A 14,605-nucleotide genomic window follows, 5' to 3' on the forward strand; every position below is an offset into this window, starting at 1 on the left:
TGATATAGGGAATGCAAAGCCAGTACAGGTGCAGAAAAAAAGCCCAAAGGCAAAATTGGTTTAAACAGTTGAATTTCAACAGAAAATGTTTGTGTTTCATCTTATTCCAGGGGTGGACTTTACCCAATACGCATCAGCTTTCTGCAGTGGTAACTATTTATGATCCATAGCATTTTTCAAACAACTGAACTTTGTCTTTAGTTTGCCTAACCGCTTGTAATTTTAACATAACAGGAGACTGTCTAATTTTCCCTGTGAATGGTATTTTTTCTGTAGAACAACAAGCCTCCAAAGCCACCAGCTTATATCTTCATGATTGATGTATCATACAGAAACATAAATAGTGGCCTTGTTAAACTCGTATGTGATGAACTGAAGACTCTTCTAGATAAACTTCCAAGGTAAAGAAACACAATTGTGATTTGCTTAACACTGCATAGTGTGTTAAGCAGCTTTCATACAGCTTTGCATGTTGAGGGGTAAGAACAAGCTACAGAAATGGTAACAATAAACAGTGCAGGTATTTTTGGAGTGATAGTGACCCAGTGTTAATCTTAACACTGCTGGCATATTTTTCTAAACATTGGTATCTGGGCTTCCTGTATGAATGGAAGGAATCTGTCATACTAATTGCTCATGTAACACGTTCATTTCCTTCCTTGTAGTGAACTCTCTCTAGGTGCTATTATCAGCCAAGTCCCAACTTGTAGCTCTCATTCTGAGATTTTAAAGAGAACTAAAGAGTGCATGAGCTACATTGGCAATGGGCTGCTACATTTACAGCAACTGGCAAATGTAACTCCCATCTACAAGAAGCGGCAAAAGGATGATCTGAGGAACAGATCGGTGCCAGGAAGGGTTATGGAGCAGGTCCTCTTGAATACCATCACACGGTACATACAAGATAACGAAGTGATCAGGCCCAGTCAGCATGGGTTTATGAAAGGCAGGTCTGTCCGACTAACCTGATCTCATTCTACAACAAGATGACTTGCCTAGTGGATGATGGAAGAGCTGTGGACATTGTCTATCTGGGCTTTAGTAAAGCTTCTGACACTCTCTCACAGCATTCTTCTTCAGAAACTTATGGCACTTGACTTGGATAAATACCCTGCATTGGATAAAAATTGGCTGGATGGTCTGGCTGAAAGAGTAGTTGTGAAAGGAACTAAATCTGGCTGATGACTGGTTGTGAGTGGTGTCCCCCTGGCTTCAGTACTGGGGCCTCTTTAATATCTTCATTAATAATTTGGATGAGGGGATTGAGTGTACCCTCAGTAAATTTGCAGATGATACCAAATTAGGTGGCTGTGTCAATCTGATGGAGGGTAGGGAAGCCTTACAGCAGGACTTAGGTTGGACCCATGGGCCAGGGTTAATTGTATGAAATTTAACAAGGTCAAATGGTCATAACAACCCCATGGTGAGTTACAGACTTGGGGAAGTCTGGTTAGAGAGCTGTAAGTTGGAAAGGTACCTGGGGGTATTGGTTGACAATCAACTTAATATGAGTCAGCAGTGTGCATAGGTGGCCAAGAAGACCAATGACATCCTGGCTTGTATTAGGAACTCAGAGGCCAGCAGGAATAGGGAGGTGATCATCCCTCTGTACTCAGCTCTGGTGAGGCTACATCTTGAGTACTGTGTTCAGTTCTGGGCACCTCGGTATAGGAGGGACATTGAAGTGCTGGAGAGTGTCCAGAGAAGGGCAACAAAGCTCATGAAGGGCCTGGAGCAGAATCCCTGTGAGGAGTGGCTGAGGGAGCTGGGGTTGTTTAGTCTGAAGAAGAGGAGGCTGAGAGGAGACCTTATAGCTCTCTTCAGCTACCTCAAGGAAGGTTGGAGTGAGGAGGGAAAAAGCCTCTTCCTCTTAGTAAACTGTGAAAGGACCAGAGGGAATGGATGGAAGCTGCATGAGGTGAGGTTTAGGCTGGATGTTTGGAAATATTTTTTCACTGAGAGGGTTGTCAGGCATTGGGATGGCCTGACCAGGACAGTGGTGGAGTCACCATCCCTGGAGGCATTTGGACCTGGTCCTTAAGGACATGGCTTAGTCATTGACTATGGTGTTAGTCAAAGGTTGGACTGGATGATCTTGGAGGTCTCTTCCAACCTAAACATTCTGTGATTCTGTGATTTTACAGCAAAGACTGAGACCATTACTTCTGCTTGGTTATTTGCTTTGTTGCTCCCAGCACAGATAATGATCTGAAAGCAGCCTTGCATTTTGAAAGACAGCTTTTATTGCAAGGTCAGAATTTCAGTTGGTTTTGTTTATCTTACAGAGAAGAGCAAGAAGAATCCTCATCCATTCAAGTTGGTTTTGTCACTTACAACAAGGTCCTCCACTTCTTCAATATTAAAAGCAGCTTAGCACAGCCTCAGATGATGGTGGTCTCGGATGTTGGGGAAGTTTTTATTCCTTTACTGGATGGTTTCCTTGTTAACTTTAAGGAGTCACGATCTGTTGTTATCAAGTAAAGTATAATTATTTCATATGTGAATAATACCTGAATGCTTATGATGTGCATTATGCCTTTTAGTCAATTGTGTTCTTGGGTTTGGGGCATACTTGTATTTATTGAGGGCAGTAGGTGATCTGAGGCAAAGAAAAAGTGCTTATCAACAACCCCCCCAGTGCTGAGTTCGAAAGCATATTTAGGCCAGGTGTACACCATGCATCTTAAGCTGTAGGTCTTAAAAAATGGGAACAAGTTTGCAGCTGTGTGCCATGTTGCATGTTTTTCATTTTACTATGTATATGATGCACACCTGGATATGATCTAAGGACTGTAAAGTACTTACAGCAGATCAGAACTCCTTAATTTTTTAGCTATTTTTTCCTTAATGTGCATTCCTTTATGTTACCACCTTTGAATTAATGGATTTCCTAGAACTTTAAAAGGCATCTTTTGCTATATTCTGGCTAAAATCTTAAGAAGCTGAGCAATCAAGATTTATTTAAAATACAAATTTGCATGATGTTCAAATATGCAAAGGTTATATATGTTACAAGGTATGTTTGGGGATTATCCCAATACACTAACCAGCTGAGTCACCAGTCTTTCATCTTTCATAGCTTGTTGGACCAGATTCCAGAGATGTTTGCAGACACTAATGAGAGTGAGACCATCTTCGCTCCTGTTATCCAGGCTGGCATGGAGGCGCTAAAGGTTAGAATGTTCCTTGCTGCATGAGAAGCAGCTCCCTAATGAGACTAAGACCTGTTAAGCTTCAGAATTTCCACTTGCTAAATGCCAGTCCCAAGTTCCCCTCCAGATCACAATGGGAAATTAGAAAAAAAAGTCACTGATTGTTTCTAGCACTGATGTTAAGTTACTGTAACAGTACATTTGAACTGCTCGAGTCAGAATGAGAACACTGCAAGCAGAACATCAGTGTCCAGATTTTGGTTATTAAGGGAAACCAGCCCCTAGAGTCTGGATGTTTAAGAGAAGATGCCAGGAATCAGTTTCTCATTCAGCATTTGCGAGAAATAAAAATGTGTTTAATTACTGCAGCTGAACTAATAGATCCTTTGGATGTTTGCATAGATATCCAGTCCTTGCACATGTTAAGGGCAGGAAAAGAGTACGATTTTGCCTAGCCTGTTCTTCTGCTTCTGATGACTTCTTAGGCAAAGCTGAGATATTTATAACTGAATCAGGTAGAAGCATGGAAGGTTTCTGCTTAACTGACAAGTTCTCACAGCTTGAATGCAGCTGAAAATAAATCTACAGGTCAAGATCCATCCCCAGTTGTGTTCTGTATATCTGGGACATGCTCTGAGGTGCTGACATTGCCATGGAACACTGCCAGTTAAAAGAATGCCACCACAGATCACCAAGATTTGCAGGGACACAAAACCAGCCAGTGGTGGTTTAAATTAGTTGATTTATCTGCAAGCTGTGTATAAGTAAAGTATGAACTTTGAGTAGATAAATTTTTGAACCAAAATTACACATTTCTCAAACTTGTTTCTTAAATATTTATTTAGTACCCCTTTTTCTAGTTATTTAGCCATTCTGCCAGAAGGTATGTGTGCAAAACATACATTTGATTACCACTTCAGTTGGAAAGCTCTTCCCTAATACTTGACTTTTACAAAACAAACCTAGGGGGCATAGTTGTAAATTTCTTTTCATGTTGGCTGTAGAACAAAGCAGCTTTTAATTAGACTTTTTATTTAGCTCAGTATGTAAATTTCTTTATGGTTTCACTAATATGCTCATACCTGCACTCAAGAAAACTATTCTTGTCTAAAAAGAATGAAATGGATTGTGATTAATTTTACTACTTTTAGAAATTATATGCATTATAGAAAATTTGTCAAAAGCAATGTCAAAAATTCCTGATGTGTATCCTGACAAACAGGTATTTGGTCAATGTTCCAGTCTTCAGCAGAATGCTTCTTAAAGGAATTGAAGAAATTTGCATCTGTGATTAAAGACAACTATGCTTGAGACACTAGGGTTGAAATTTCAGCTCTAATAAAAATAAGTGTCTTCAGGTGCATTTCTGCCATAGCAAAGAGATTTCTAGTTTTCCCAGAAGAATGCTGTGGCTTGTTTTGAAATGTGGACTATCTTTATCTTGTAAACACCTTGAGATCTGGAGGATAGAGTACCAAAGCTGATCTGTGTCTGCAGTCTTGCAGTTTTAACCTGGATCTGCAGTTAAGTCTGCAGGAAGAGGACTAATGCCTGTTTTCTCCTTTCTTACTTTCAACCAAATTTTTCAATACTTGGAGACCTCAGAATTGCTAATCAGTTTTCATTTCACTTTGCTTTAACTTTTGATCAGCATTGAAGTGGTCAGGCTGAACTAGATGATCGTTGCAGATCCCTTCTAGATGAAATAACTCTTCTATTCTGTTCATTCCCATTAGCTGTCTAAATAGTAAGTAGTAAACCAGATTTTCTAAATTTGGGTTGAAAAAGCTTAATAAATTCCTGTGGTACTGCTACTGCTGTTACTGCTTTTGGAATTCAGGGTTCTCTGTCAGTAGTTTGTCATCTCAGTAAATACTCAGTAAATGCTGCTCATTAGAGTTCTAAAGAAGAATAGAAACCTGGAATAAAAATGGTAGTCACTTCATTTCTTAGTGACAGGAGGAAATGTTCATCACAGGTTTTGATACTTCTGCATTTTAGTTTAGATTTGAATGTGGAATCTCATACAGGAATATAATTAACCTATAAAAATTTAGTGAACACTGCTGTGCCTGCGCTGAAAAATTTTTCTGTTAAATTACATTTCATTTTATCAGGTTTTGTGTTCATACTACTAATACTTGTTGCGTAATGCTTAATACAACTGGGAAGTCTACAAGAGAGGTTCTCCTAGTTTTGCCCATCAAGATTTAAAATTCCTGTGTAGAAATTACTGTAACAATGCATTAGCCAACAGAGCTGTGTGCCAGACCAAGTTATTTACTGATATAAAATTTCCAGTTTGTTTCAGGACTTATTTCCACTGAGTTCTGACTCTGAAAATTAATTACTTACCTTTATGGCACCTGCAGAAAGTTTAGTGTTCTCTGAGATACCACAATGAAAGAAAATTAGGTTAGTTTATCTTAGCATTAATAAATATGGTGTCTTTGAAACAGGCTGCAGAATGTGCTGGGAAACTGTTTATCTTCCATTCTTCTTTGCCAACTGCTGAAGCACCCGGGAAGCTGAGGAACAGAGATGACAAAAAATTACTCAATACAGATAAAGAAAAGGTATTTTCTGCTCTGACTTACCAAGGGACTGCTATTACGCTGCTTTCTTTTACAAAGATACATTGTTTAACTATGTAATATTCCCATTCTCACTGTGCTGTGATTTTGCTGGCACATGATACTGTCCTTATAGAAACAATATCAGTAGAGCAGCCATTCCCATTCATAAAGGAACCCTCAAGCAACAAGTAATGCCACCCACCAGGAGCTTTTGCCACCTGCCTATTGAGTGATCTTGCTCTCAGTAGTATGCAGTTGGCTCCCTACATATGTATATGGGCACAGGTATTGTGTTCTTCATCGGATCCATGCCTCACTTACAACTTCAACATTTTTGTCTTGAAGTGGGCATTTGGATTGTGGTTGGCCACCAATGGTGTCTAATGTTTTGTATTTTTAATTATCTGCAGACGCTCTTCCAGCCTCAGGTAAATTCTTATGAAGCCCTAGCCAGGAATTGTGTGGCTAATGGCTGCTGTGTGAATTTGTTCATCTTCCCAAATCAGTACGTGGACATAGCCTCCATGGGCGTCGTCACAATGTACACTGGAGGAACGTTGTACAAGTACAACAATTTCCAGGTGAGTGATGCACGTTTCCTGTTAAAGGCGAATGGTTTTCCTGGCGAGGGGGGGGGGGCGGGGCCTGAGGGGGAGAGGGTCCTGCTGTGCTGCTGCCACCCAGTGATGGTTTGCAGCCTTTGCTTTTGCTTTGCGTTTCTAGCTGGATGCTGACAGCCCGCAGTTCTTAAGCGACCTCAGGAAAGATATCAAAAAGACAAGCGGATTTGATGCAATAATGAGGGTGCGGACAAGTACAGGTAATGAACATAAACATGAATAAATATGACAATATATAATTTTAAATTATACAGCACTGTACTCATCGCTTGTAAGATCAGGCTAATCTTTTAACTTCCTTAGGTATCTCTTGAAAATTAATTGATAGACTGATGAAATGCTTGGATGTGTGCCTGGGTGTGCCCCCACAAGAATTAATTTTTGAATATTAGTCAGGCTTCTGATCATCATGCATGTAGCTTGGATTGCAAATAAATTGTATTAAAAAAGTGTTGTTGATGGACACTCACATGTTCCTTCATTTTCATACTGCAAGTGATATTACTGTCTACTTCTGAAACATGCTTTCTAACCTTAAATGCAACTGTCTGAGAAACATAAATGTACAAATTGGCTGAGTCAAAAGTGAAAAAGCTTCTGGGTGGTCTCGAAGTCACAGTGCATCTTCATGGCCCATCACCCTTTTTCCCTCTCACCTAACTGTCAAAAAATGCCATCAGCAAGGACACTTGGTGGGATCCCCCTGAGGTTGCATGGCCCAGTGGGAAAATGGTTCCTTTTTCATTCAGCAAAGCTGACTGACTATAAAAAGAAATGTCAGTTTTACTTGCCAATCTTAAATAAAAAGAGATGTTTGGTTTGTTTTAATCTGGCTGTAGGCTTCAGGGCTACGGATTTCTTTGGTGCTATTTGCATGAACAACACCACAGATGTAGAGATGGCAGCAGTTGACTGTGATAAGGCAGTGACAGTGGAGTTCAAGCATGATGACAAACTGAATGAAGATAATGGAGCCTTAATTCAGGTAAAAAAAATTAATTAAATGTAATACCATGAAATGGTGACTAACAACTTCTCCAGCTCTAACAGGAAGGACTGATAGGAGCAAGGCACAACTTGCACAGACTATTATTGTGACATAATAAATATGTCATAAACAGAGCTTTTATTTACACAGAATCACAGAATGGTAGAGGTTGGAAGGGACCTCTGGAGAACATCCTGCTACAGCAGGATTCCGTCAAGCAGATTACACAGGAACACATCTAGGCAGGTTTTGAATGTCTAGGGATGAAGACTCCAAAACCTCTCTGGGCAGTTTGTTCCAGTGCTCTGTTACCCTCAGAGTAAAGAAGTATTTTCTTATACTATGCTTAAATCTCTTGTGTGCCAGTTTGAGACTATTACCCCTTGTTCTGTCACTGGACACCACAGATGAGTCTGGCCCCCACCCTCCTGATGAGAACCTTTTAGATATTCATAAGCATTAATGAAATCCCCCTCAGCCTCCGCTAAGCTAAACATCCCAGGCTCTCAGCCTTCCTCACAGGGCAGATGCTCCAGTGCCATAATCATATTAGTGGCCTTGTGCTGGACTCTGTCCAGTAGTTCCTTGTCTCTCTTGAACTGGGGAGCCCAGAAATGCACAGTCAGTACTCCAGGTGGGGCCTCACCAGGGCAGAGAAGAGGGGGAAGATAACCTTCCCTCGACCTGCTGCCCACACTCTTCTAAATGCATCCCAGGATGGCACTGGACCTCTAGGCTTCAAGGGCACATTGCTGGCTCATGGTGAGACGTGTCTTTTTCCCCAGGGAGGTCAGCTCCTAATGTGTACTGATGCATGGGGCTCTTCCCCAGAGGGAGTACTCTGCACTTGTCCTTAATGAACTTGCATTATATACATGTAGAATTGGAGTTACAAGGAAATTTTAAAAATCCATCTCAGTTTTTAGTCACTAAGCACACAGCAGATAGAGGATACCGGGGCTAGCAACACCTCGTTTCACCTCATGTGAAAAAGAACCACTCAGCTTTTCAAGATGAAGGAGTTTACTTGTATTGGTTTTGTCAAAAGATAATGTGATGGGCAGAGTGCTTCTCAGCAAGCTTCTCATCTCTTATATGAGATATTCTCAGATACATTCATTTGAACTGTTCAAATATTTCACAGTTACAGTGTTAATCACAAATTTACAATTTGTGGTCTCTTGTTTTCACGATACCATCAGTGTGTGGCAAATGAGAGCACTAAGCCTTTCAATCAATTATGTTATTATTTTAAGATTAGTAACTTTTATAATATCTAATATCCTCTCTTAAAAATACAGGTATTTTGGGACTGTAGGTGATAACACAGCAAAGCTAGGCTGTTTTCTGAAAGAATTCTATTCATTTTATGCAGAAAGCAGGGGGCTTTTGTATGACTGAAGCTTTTTGTTTTAAAATAAAAATGGTAATTTGCTCCTCTCTTGCAGTGTGCAGTCCTTTACACATCAATAAGTGGGCAAAGAAGGCTTCGCATACACAACATTGGCTTAAATTGTAGCTCCCAGTTAGCTGATGTCTATAAGACATGTGAGACTGATGCGCTTATCAACTTCTTTGCTAAGTCAGGTAAAGTTGTAACATTGATTTTGTTTTCATTTTTTATGAGGTGGAGGAAGGGGAAGAGAGCTCAAGTGGGTGGGATTTTATAACTCTTGAAGTATTAGAAAATAGAAAAGTAGGATTACATACTTTAGATACAGTGCTGTAAAAGTAATATAGCTGGAAACGTAATGTGCACAGCTGCATAGGTAGTGGAAATGTTAATCCTATTGCTGTGCTGAAGGTCTAGTGGGATTTATTTGGGAAAAAATTAACATCCTCCAAGGTGCTGTCTGCAAAAGAGACTTAAATAGCAGCCACAGACCTCAAGTTAGTAGAAGCAGAAGCTCAGGGAGTATAGATACTGTAAACCTATGTCCCCATCTTTAGAACACTCATTCTTCTGTATTGTAGCTTTTAAAGCCATTCTAAGCCAACCACTGAAGATGGTCAGAGAGATCCTGGTGAACCAGACAGCTCACATGCTGGCCTGTTACAGGAAGAACTGTGCCAGCCCCTCAGCAGTCAGCCAGGTAAAACCTAGCCCAGCCCTCCCCAACAGATTTTGCAGGTGAATGACAACCTCTGCAACATCAGCAGTGCCAGAAAGCAAAATTTCTGGACAGACTTTTCCTTTTCTTTCTAATACAATTAATGACAGGGGGAATTCAATGGTAGCAATTACAGAACACAGAGGATACTGTTTGGGAACAAATAGCAATGCTGTCATTGACAAAATTGATGATCATATTCAAACAAAAGAGCTCAGCCTTTTTGTCCCTGATGGAATTGTGCTGACTCAAAAAGATTTCATTTTTTTCTTATATTATTGAAGATTTTATTATCATATTTTTTCCCAAATACTCTTATTGTTCAAATTATTAAAGTAACAACAGTCTGAATCTGAACAATCTGGCTCGAGAGTGCTGTAGTGATAAAGACAGTCTAGATGGGGCCAAATTCCTAGGGGTATAGTGATTAAGTGATATTTTTATAGTGATATAATGATTTTTTTCTAGAGAAAAACTAAAGACTGTTACGTACCATGCAATACTCCCTATAATCAAAAGTCTACTCAATTAATTTTTTTATTTTAGTGAGAACTAAATATGTTGGATAGACAGTAGGTATGGCCCTTGATTTCCCTCCTACACTGTTCATAGAAAAAAAAAAGCCACCAATATTTCCTCTGTGACTCCCCTTTATTTTAGTACCTAAAAATGAGCATAGAGTAGAGATGCCAGCATCCAAGATAATGTCTACAGGGCAAGTACTCTGAATGGGATTCTTATTAAAAGTATTAATCATTCAGAGCTGTCACATCGGATCTGAAACAGCACATATAAAGGAAGTTCTAGGTGGTTCTGTTGTTTGTTTTCTCCCCCTCCCCCCTTTAATGAAATTAAAACAAGCAGTGGTTCTAAATATCTGTATCCCAGCTTTCATTCCCTAGGATATGAGCTATATTATGTAACGAGCTTTCCCTATCTCCCAGCTCATCCTTCCAGATGCAATGAAGGTGCTGCCAGTGTACATGAACTCCCTGCTGAAGAGCTGGGTGCTGGTGGGCAGGCCAGAAATTCCAACTGATGAGCGAGCATACCAGCGGCAGCTGGTCACTGCTATGGGAGTTGCTGACACACAGTTGTTTTTCTATCCTCAGCTTCTGCCACTTGTGAGTATGTTGCTTGTGCAGCTTTGTGTTTTCAGTATGCTGTGATTTTATAGTTGTGCAGATGCAGAAAGATTCTGTTCCTGGACAAGTGTTAGAACATCCACACTAGAGTACATTTTGACTGATGTAGCTGCTAGTTGAACTAAATTGAAAGAGGGTAGAACCTCTAGTTTACTGGAAATGGGGATGTAACATTATCAGTCACTGGCATCAACATCCTCCAAGAATCTTACTGTACTAGACTAGTGAAAAGATACCAGTTTTATTAAAGATTAACACTGGTATGCAAGTATCTCCCCAGTTACTGCAGGTCTTCCCTTGCACACAGTATGTTAACTGAAAAAAGGAGCGGATTGATTTCTAGTTCCTTTAGCTTGGAAAAGAACCACAAAGATGTACTAAACTTTTCCATAGTTACTTTGCAGTGTCTAATGAGAGCTTTCATCACCAAGTCTGAAATGCTTGTGTATTTGTGCCCTGCAGCACAGCCTGGATCTGAAGAGTGACATTGTTCCAGCTGCTGTCCGGTGTTCCGCTGAACGTCTCTCAGAAGGAGGGGCCTTCCTGCTGGTCAATGGGCTAAATATGTTCTTGTGGCTTGGAGTCAGTGCACCCCCAGAGCTCATCCAAGGATTTTTCAATGTACCGTCCTTAGCACACATCAGCACGGAGGCTGTGAGTAGATGGGCACTAGTCCCTTCTCTGGAATTTGATTTAGTACAACCAGACTGCTGATCTGAGAAACAAGAGGTAGATTTTCATTCCTCAACTAAAAGCAGAAACAGGTGACCAGAAGGGATTAATACATAAAACTTTAATCTTTTACACTCTGAAGACTCATAGGTGAGAAGCTTTACTAATATTTTAATAACTACTTTGACTTTCACTGTTGCAGCTATTGAAATCCTACTAAATGTGTATTGCTAAAACTGGGACAAAAGACTTTGCAGTAGTTCAGGATTCTCCTGATCTTGCCTATTTATAACATTATTTTAAACTAAAAAGTTGCATCAGTAGGTCATCAAGATGAGACAGAGAGACATTTTTTGTGCACATATTTCCCAACTTAGACTGAAATCCACAGTAACTTGCATTATTAAGACAAGCTGCTCTGCTTTTATTTTAACAGACATCACTGCCTCAGCTGGACAGTCCGCTTTCTAAGAAACTGAAGTCAATACTGGACCATATCCAGAGCCAAAAACCCTACACTATGAAGGTAAGACTCAACTCACTCCTCTTACATGTTCGTAAGAACATGACTGGCTTTAACAAAATTTACCAGTAGCTGGAAAAGCTTTTAAAGTTCCAGCACACATTGTAGGTACAGACATCTCAAATTCTTAATCAAAAGAGATTTTTAGAGGTAGTCAAATCTAAAGGTTTTATTTCTTATCGTTTTATTCTGTGTTTATTCACACTTCTTCTGTCTCCTATGTTCAACTACTGAAACATGGAGATTAGTTTTGGTGTTCTGCCCCAGGACTGTACAGTAATCAATACAGGGAAACTGTACTGCCATTTAGTACAGTTCTATCCTAAAAATGTATCTTTATTTTCAGTTGATGATTGTCAAACAACAAGAGCAGCCTGAGATGCTTTTCCGACAGTTCCTAGTGGAAGACAAGAGTATTTATGGAGGAGCTTCCTATATGGATTTTTTATGCTGTGTTCACAAAGAGATCTGCCAGCTGCTCAGTTAAGAAAATGCAAGTATTTGTCAGTTTTTCTGATTTTGCAAGAGGGATGGTTATTGTGCCTGAAGGTTGGCCCAGAGCTCCACCCTGTCCAGGCATTCTGCTGTGCTTCAGTGGCCCTTTTCTATGCTCTTTTTTGTACAATTTCATTTCAAACCTCTCAGCATGTATTCAGTTTACACTAAGCTGTAGAATAGGATGTTCTGCACTCAGGTATTAAATCTTCTGGGAGGGAGTTCTGACTCCTTCTCTAAGTTGAACTGCCAGATTTCACACTGTCCATGCTTATAAGCATATGGTATGCATTTATTAAAATATAATTTAGAAAACTGTTTTGCTTTTGCTACTCAAAAGTTGTAGAAGAGCTAGGAAGGAAAGATGGTAAAAATATACATGGAAAAAAAATTACAAACCATTGTTTTTAATAAGTGAGGGTATACAGCTGAATCAGTAATGCAGTAATCATGTAGTTCAATTTGTGTACTTCAGAATCCTTCATGTAAAGCTAATCTCTAAAAATATAATTCCCTGTTTCCTGGAAGGGACAAGCATAACTTCCTTTCTACAGAAACAGCACTGGGCAGCCTTCCACACCTAGAATTATCCAGGCCACAAAATGCCTTGGTTTATAACTGGACTTGAGCAAGTTCTAGAAGAATGGATGACAGGAAGAGTAATCAATCATTTTGCTAAGTTTGGCAGATAATGCCACACTATGATGGTACAATTCTCTATTGTCAAGTAATATAGCATATTATCTAATTACATTTTCAAAACTGATGAGCTAACTGGAATATTCCCAGTACAACTTAGATAAAAATCTGTCCTTTAGTGGCAGGTCCGCTGTACGCCAGTTGATACCCTAACCACAAGTTATTTGTGGTGCTATAAAAAGCATCTTGTGTAATACCAGTTCTATGACAGTGACTCTTCTCACATGATTGATTTATTCAGCAGTCACTTCTTTGAAAACTAAGGCTGTGGTAATTTATGTTCATATATTTAAGGTAAAATAAGAAAGCCAGAGTCTTTGGCTCTGTTTACTTCATGTCACATTAGACTATTTAGGACCAATGCCTCTACACCAAACCTGAAAAGCTACCTTTACAAAAATTAGTCTTTCAAAGAGAGCAAAAAAAAAAAAAAAATCAAAAGTATGAGAGTTGGGCCTCTTAAAAGCCAAAAAAAGTGCCTTTAAACATGTTAATGTCACTGCTTAGTGTTACTCATGTTAATATCCAAGATAAGCAGCCAAGATGCATCTTTTTGTTTGACAGCTGTTTGACAGCTGTCAACAGTTTGACAACTGTTTTGATAAAAACAGTTGTATCCTTGTGCATTGTCTGAGTGCTCTTTCAATAGGTGTCTAATTAAGCAGCTCTGTTACAGAGATCCTTGGACTCAATTCAGCTGCCATGACAAGCACTTATGTTACTGTGTAAAAAATACTTGTTGCCATTCCAAATCAGAGTACTTCGTAAAATGGTACCTACTTGTAAAGTAGATCTACTTGTAAAAAAATGAATGCATTTATTAAATACATTCATTATAAGTGTGTTTATTCTTTCATGTACTTAAGTTACTGAGGTTTTTTTTATGCGATCAACCTCTAGCAGAATCTATCCCACACTTGTTAAACAGCAGCACCTAACCAAGTACTCCAGGTCACTACAGAGGCACAGTCTACTTGGTCAGGTGAGGCTACTCTTGTTTTACACCAGGAATTTTGGAACAAAGTATCACACCCGTGCACTAGCAAAGCCCCCAGTGAGACAGCAGGCGCTGCTCAGAGCAATGCTGTAGTAAGACAAAGCTGTTTATGCTCTCATAACTAATTCATCAGAGCTCAAGGCTTTTATGTAGTTAATTTTACCTACATTAAGGCATCACAATGGCTGAACTAGAACCATGACACAGATGTTGATAGAGCAGCTCTTGCAGCAGTAGTAGAAGTTATCACAGAGACATTATACAGTTCTTGTCTCTAGCAGAACTGTAATATTCAACTCAAGATTCACAGTAAATTAGGCCCATTTTGCCTTTTTAACTGCTGCAGTCGTTACATTCAAATAATAGTTTTACCACAGAACTTACTTACCTACCAATTGCTTTTTTACCCATGAGGACCCTAATATGAGAAGAATTAGTAAGCTTTTCATCCATGTTATTGAGCTGACCTTCATCACACTGGGTGATTTCTACTACAGCAATAAAGATGCCGCCAACTTTACCAATTCTGGAAGGAGAAATATTTTCTACTAGAACAACATCCCCTAGAAACGGTGGGTGTCATTACTATGTTCAGTTAACTCAATGGTATCCTTAAAAAGACACATT

The 14,605-nt window shown here is 39.5% G+C and overlaps 1 protein-coding gene across 9 annotated transcripts in view; it reads left to right on the plus strand.

Annotated features, from left to right (window-relative positions):
• SEC24D (SEC24 homolog D, COPII coat complex component) overlaps positions 1-13,443 on the plus strand; it is a 48,693-nt gene extending 35,250 nt beyond the window's left edge. For 6 of the 9 annotated variants that reach the window (XM_030450716.1, XM_030450717.1, XM_030450711.1 and 3 more), the window contains 13 exons: positions 277-401; positions 2,286-2,477; positions 3,080-3,173; positions 5,612-5,728; positions 6,139-6,309; positions 6,452-6,548; positions 7,188-7,333; positions 8,785-8,923; positions 9,311-9,429; positions 10,392-10,571; positions 11,055-11,246; positions 11,701-11,790; positions 12,134-12,274. In XM_030450716.1, the coding sequence (XP_030306576.1) occupies positions 277-401; positions 2,286-2,477; positions 3,080-3,173; positions 5,612-5,728; positions 6,139-6,309; positions 6,452-6,548; positions 7,188-7,333; positions 8,785-8,923; positions 9,311-9,429; positions 10,392-10,571; positions 11,055-11,246; positions 11,701-11,790; positions 12,134-12,274 (1,803 nt within the window). Of the gene's footprint in view, positions 1-276; positions 402-2,285; positions 2,478-3,079; positions 3,174-5,611; positions 5,729-6,138; positions 6,310-6,451; positions 6,549-7,187; positions 7,334-8,784; positions 8,924-9,310; positions 9,430-10,391; positions 10,572-11,054; positions 11,247-11,700; positions 11,791-12,133 lie in introns of all 9 variants that reach the window. The other 3 variants (XM_030450709.1, XM_030450710.1, XM_030450718.1) reach the window with 2 other exon arrangements.
• Positions 13,444-14,605: the final 1,162 nt, after the last annotated feature.

Source organism: Calypte anna, chromosome 4B (genome assembly GCF_003957555.1).
Source record: "Calypte anna isolate BGI_N300 chromosome 4B, bCalAnn1_v1.p, whole genome shotgun sequence".
Classification (NCBI taxonomy): Eukaryota; Metazoa; Chordata; class Aves; order Apodiformes; family Trochilidae; genus Calypte; species Calypte anna.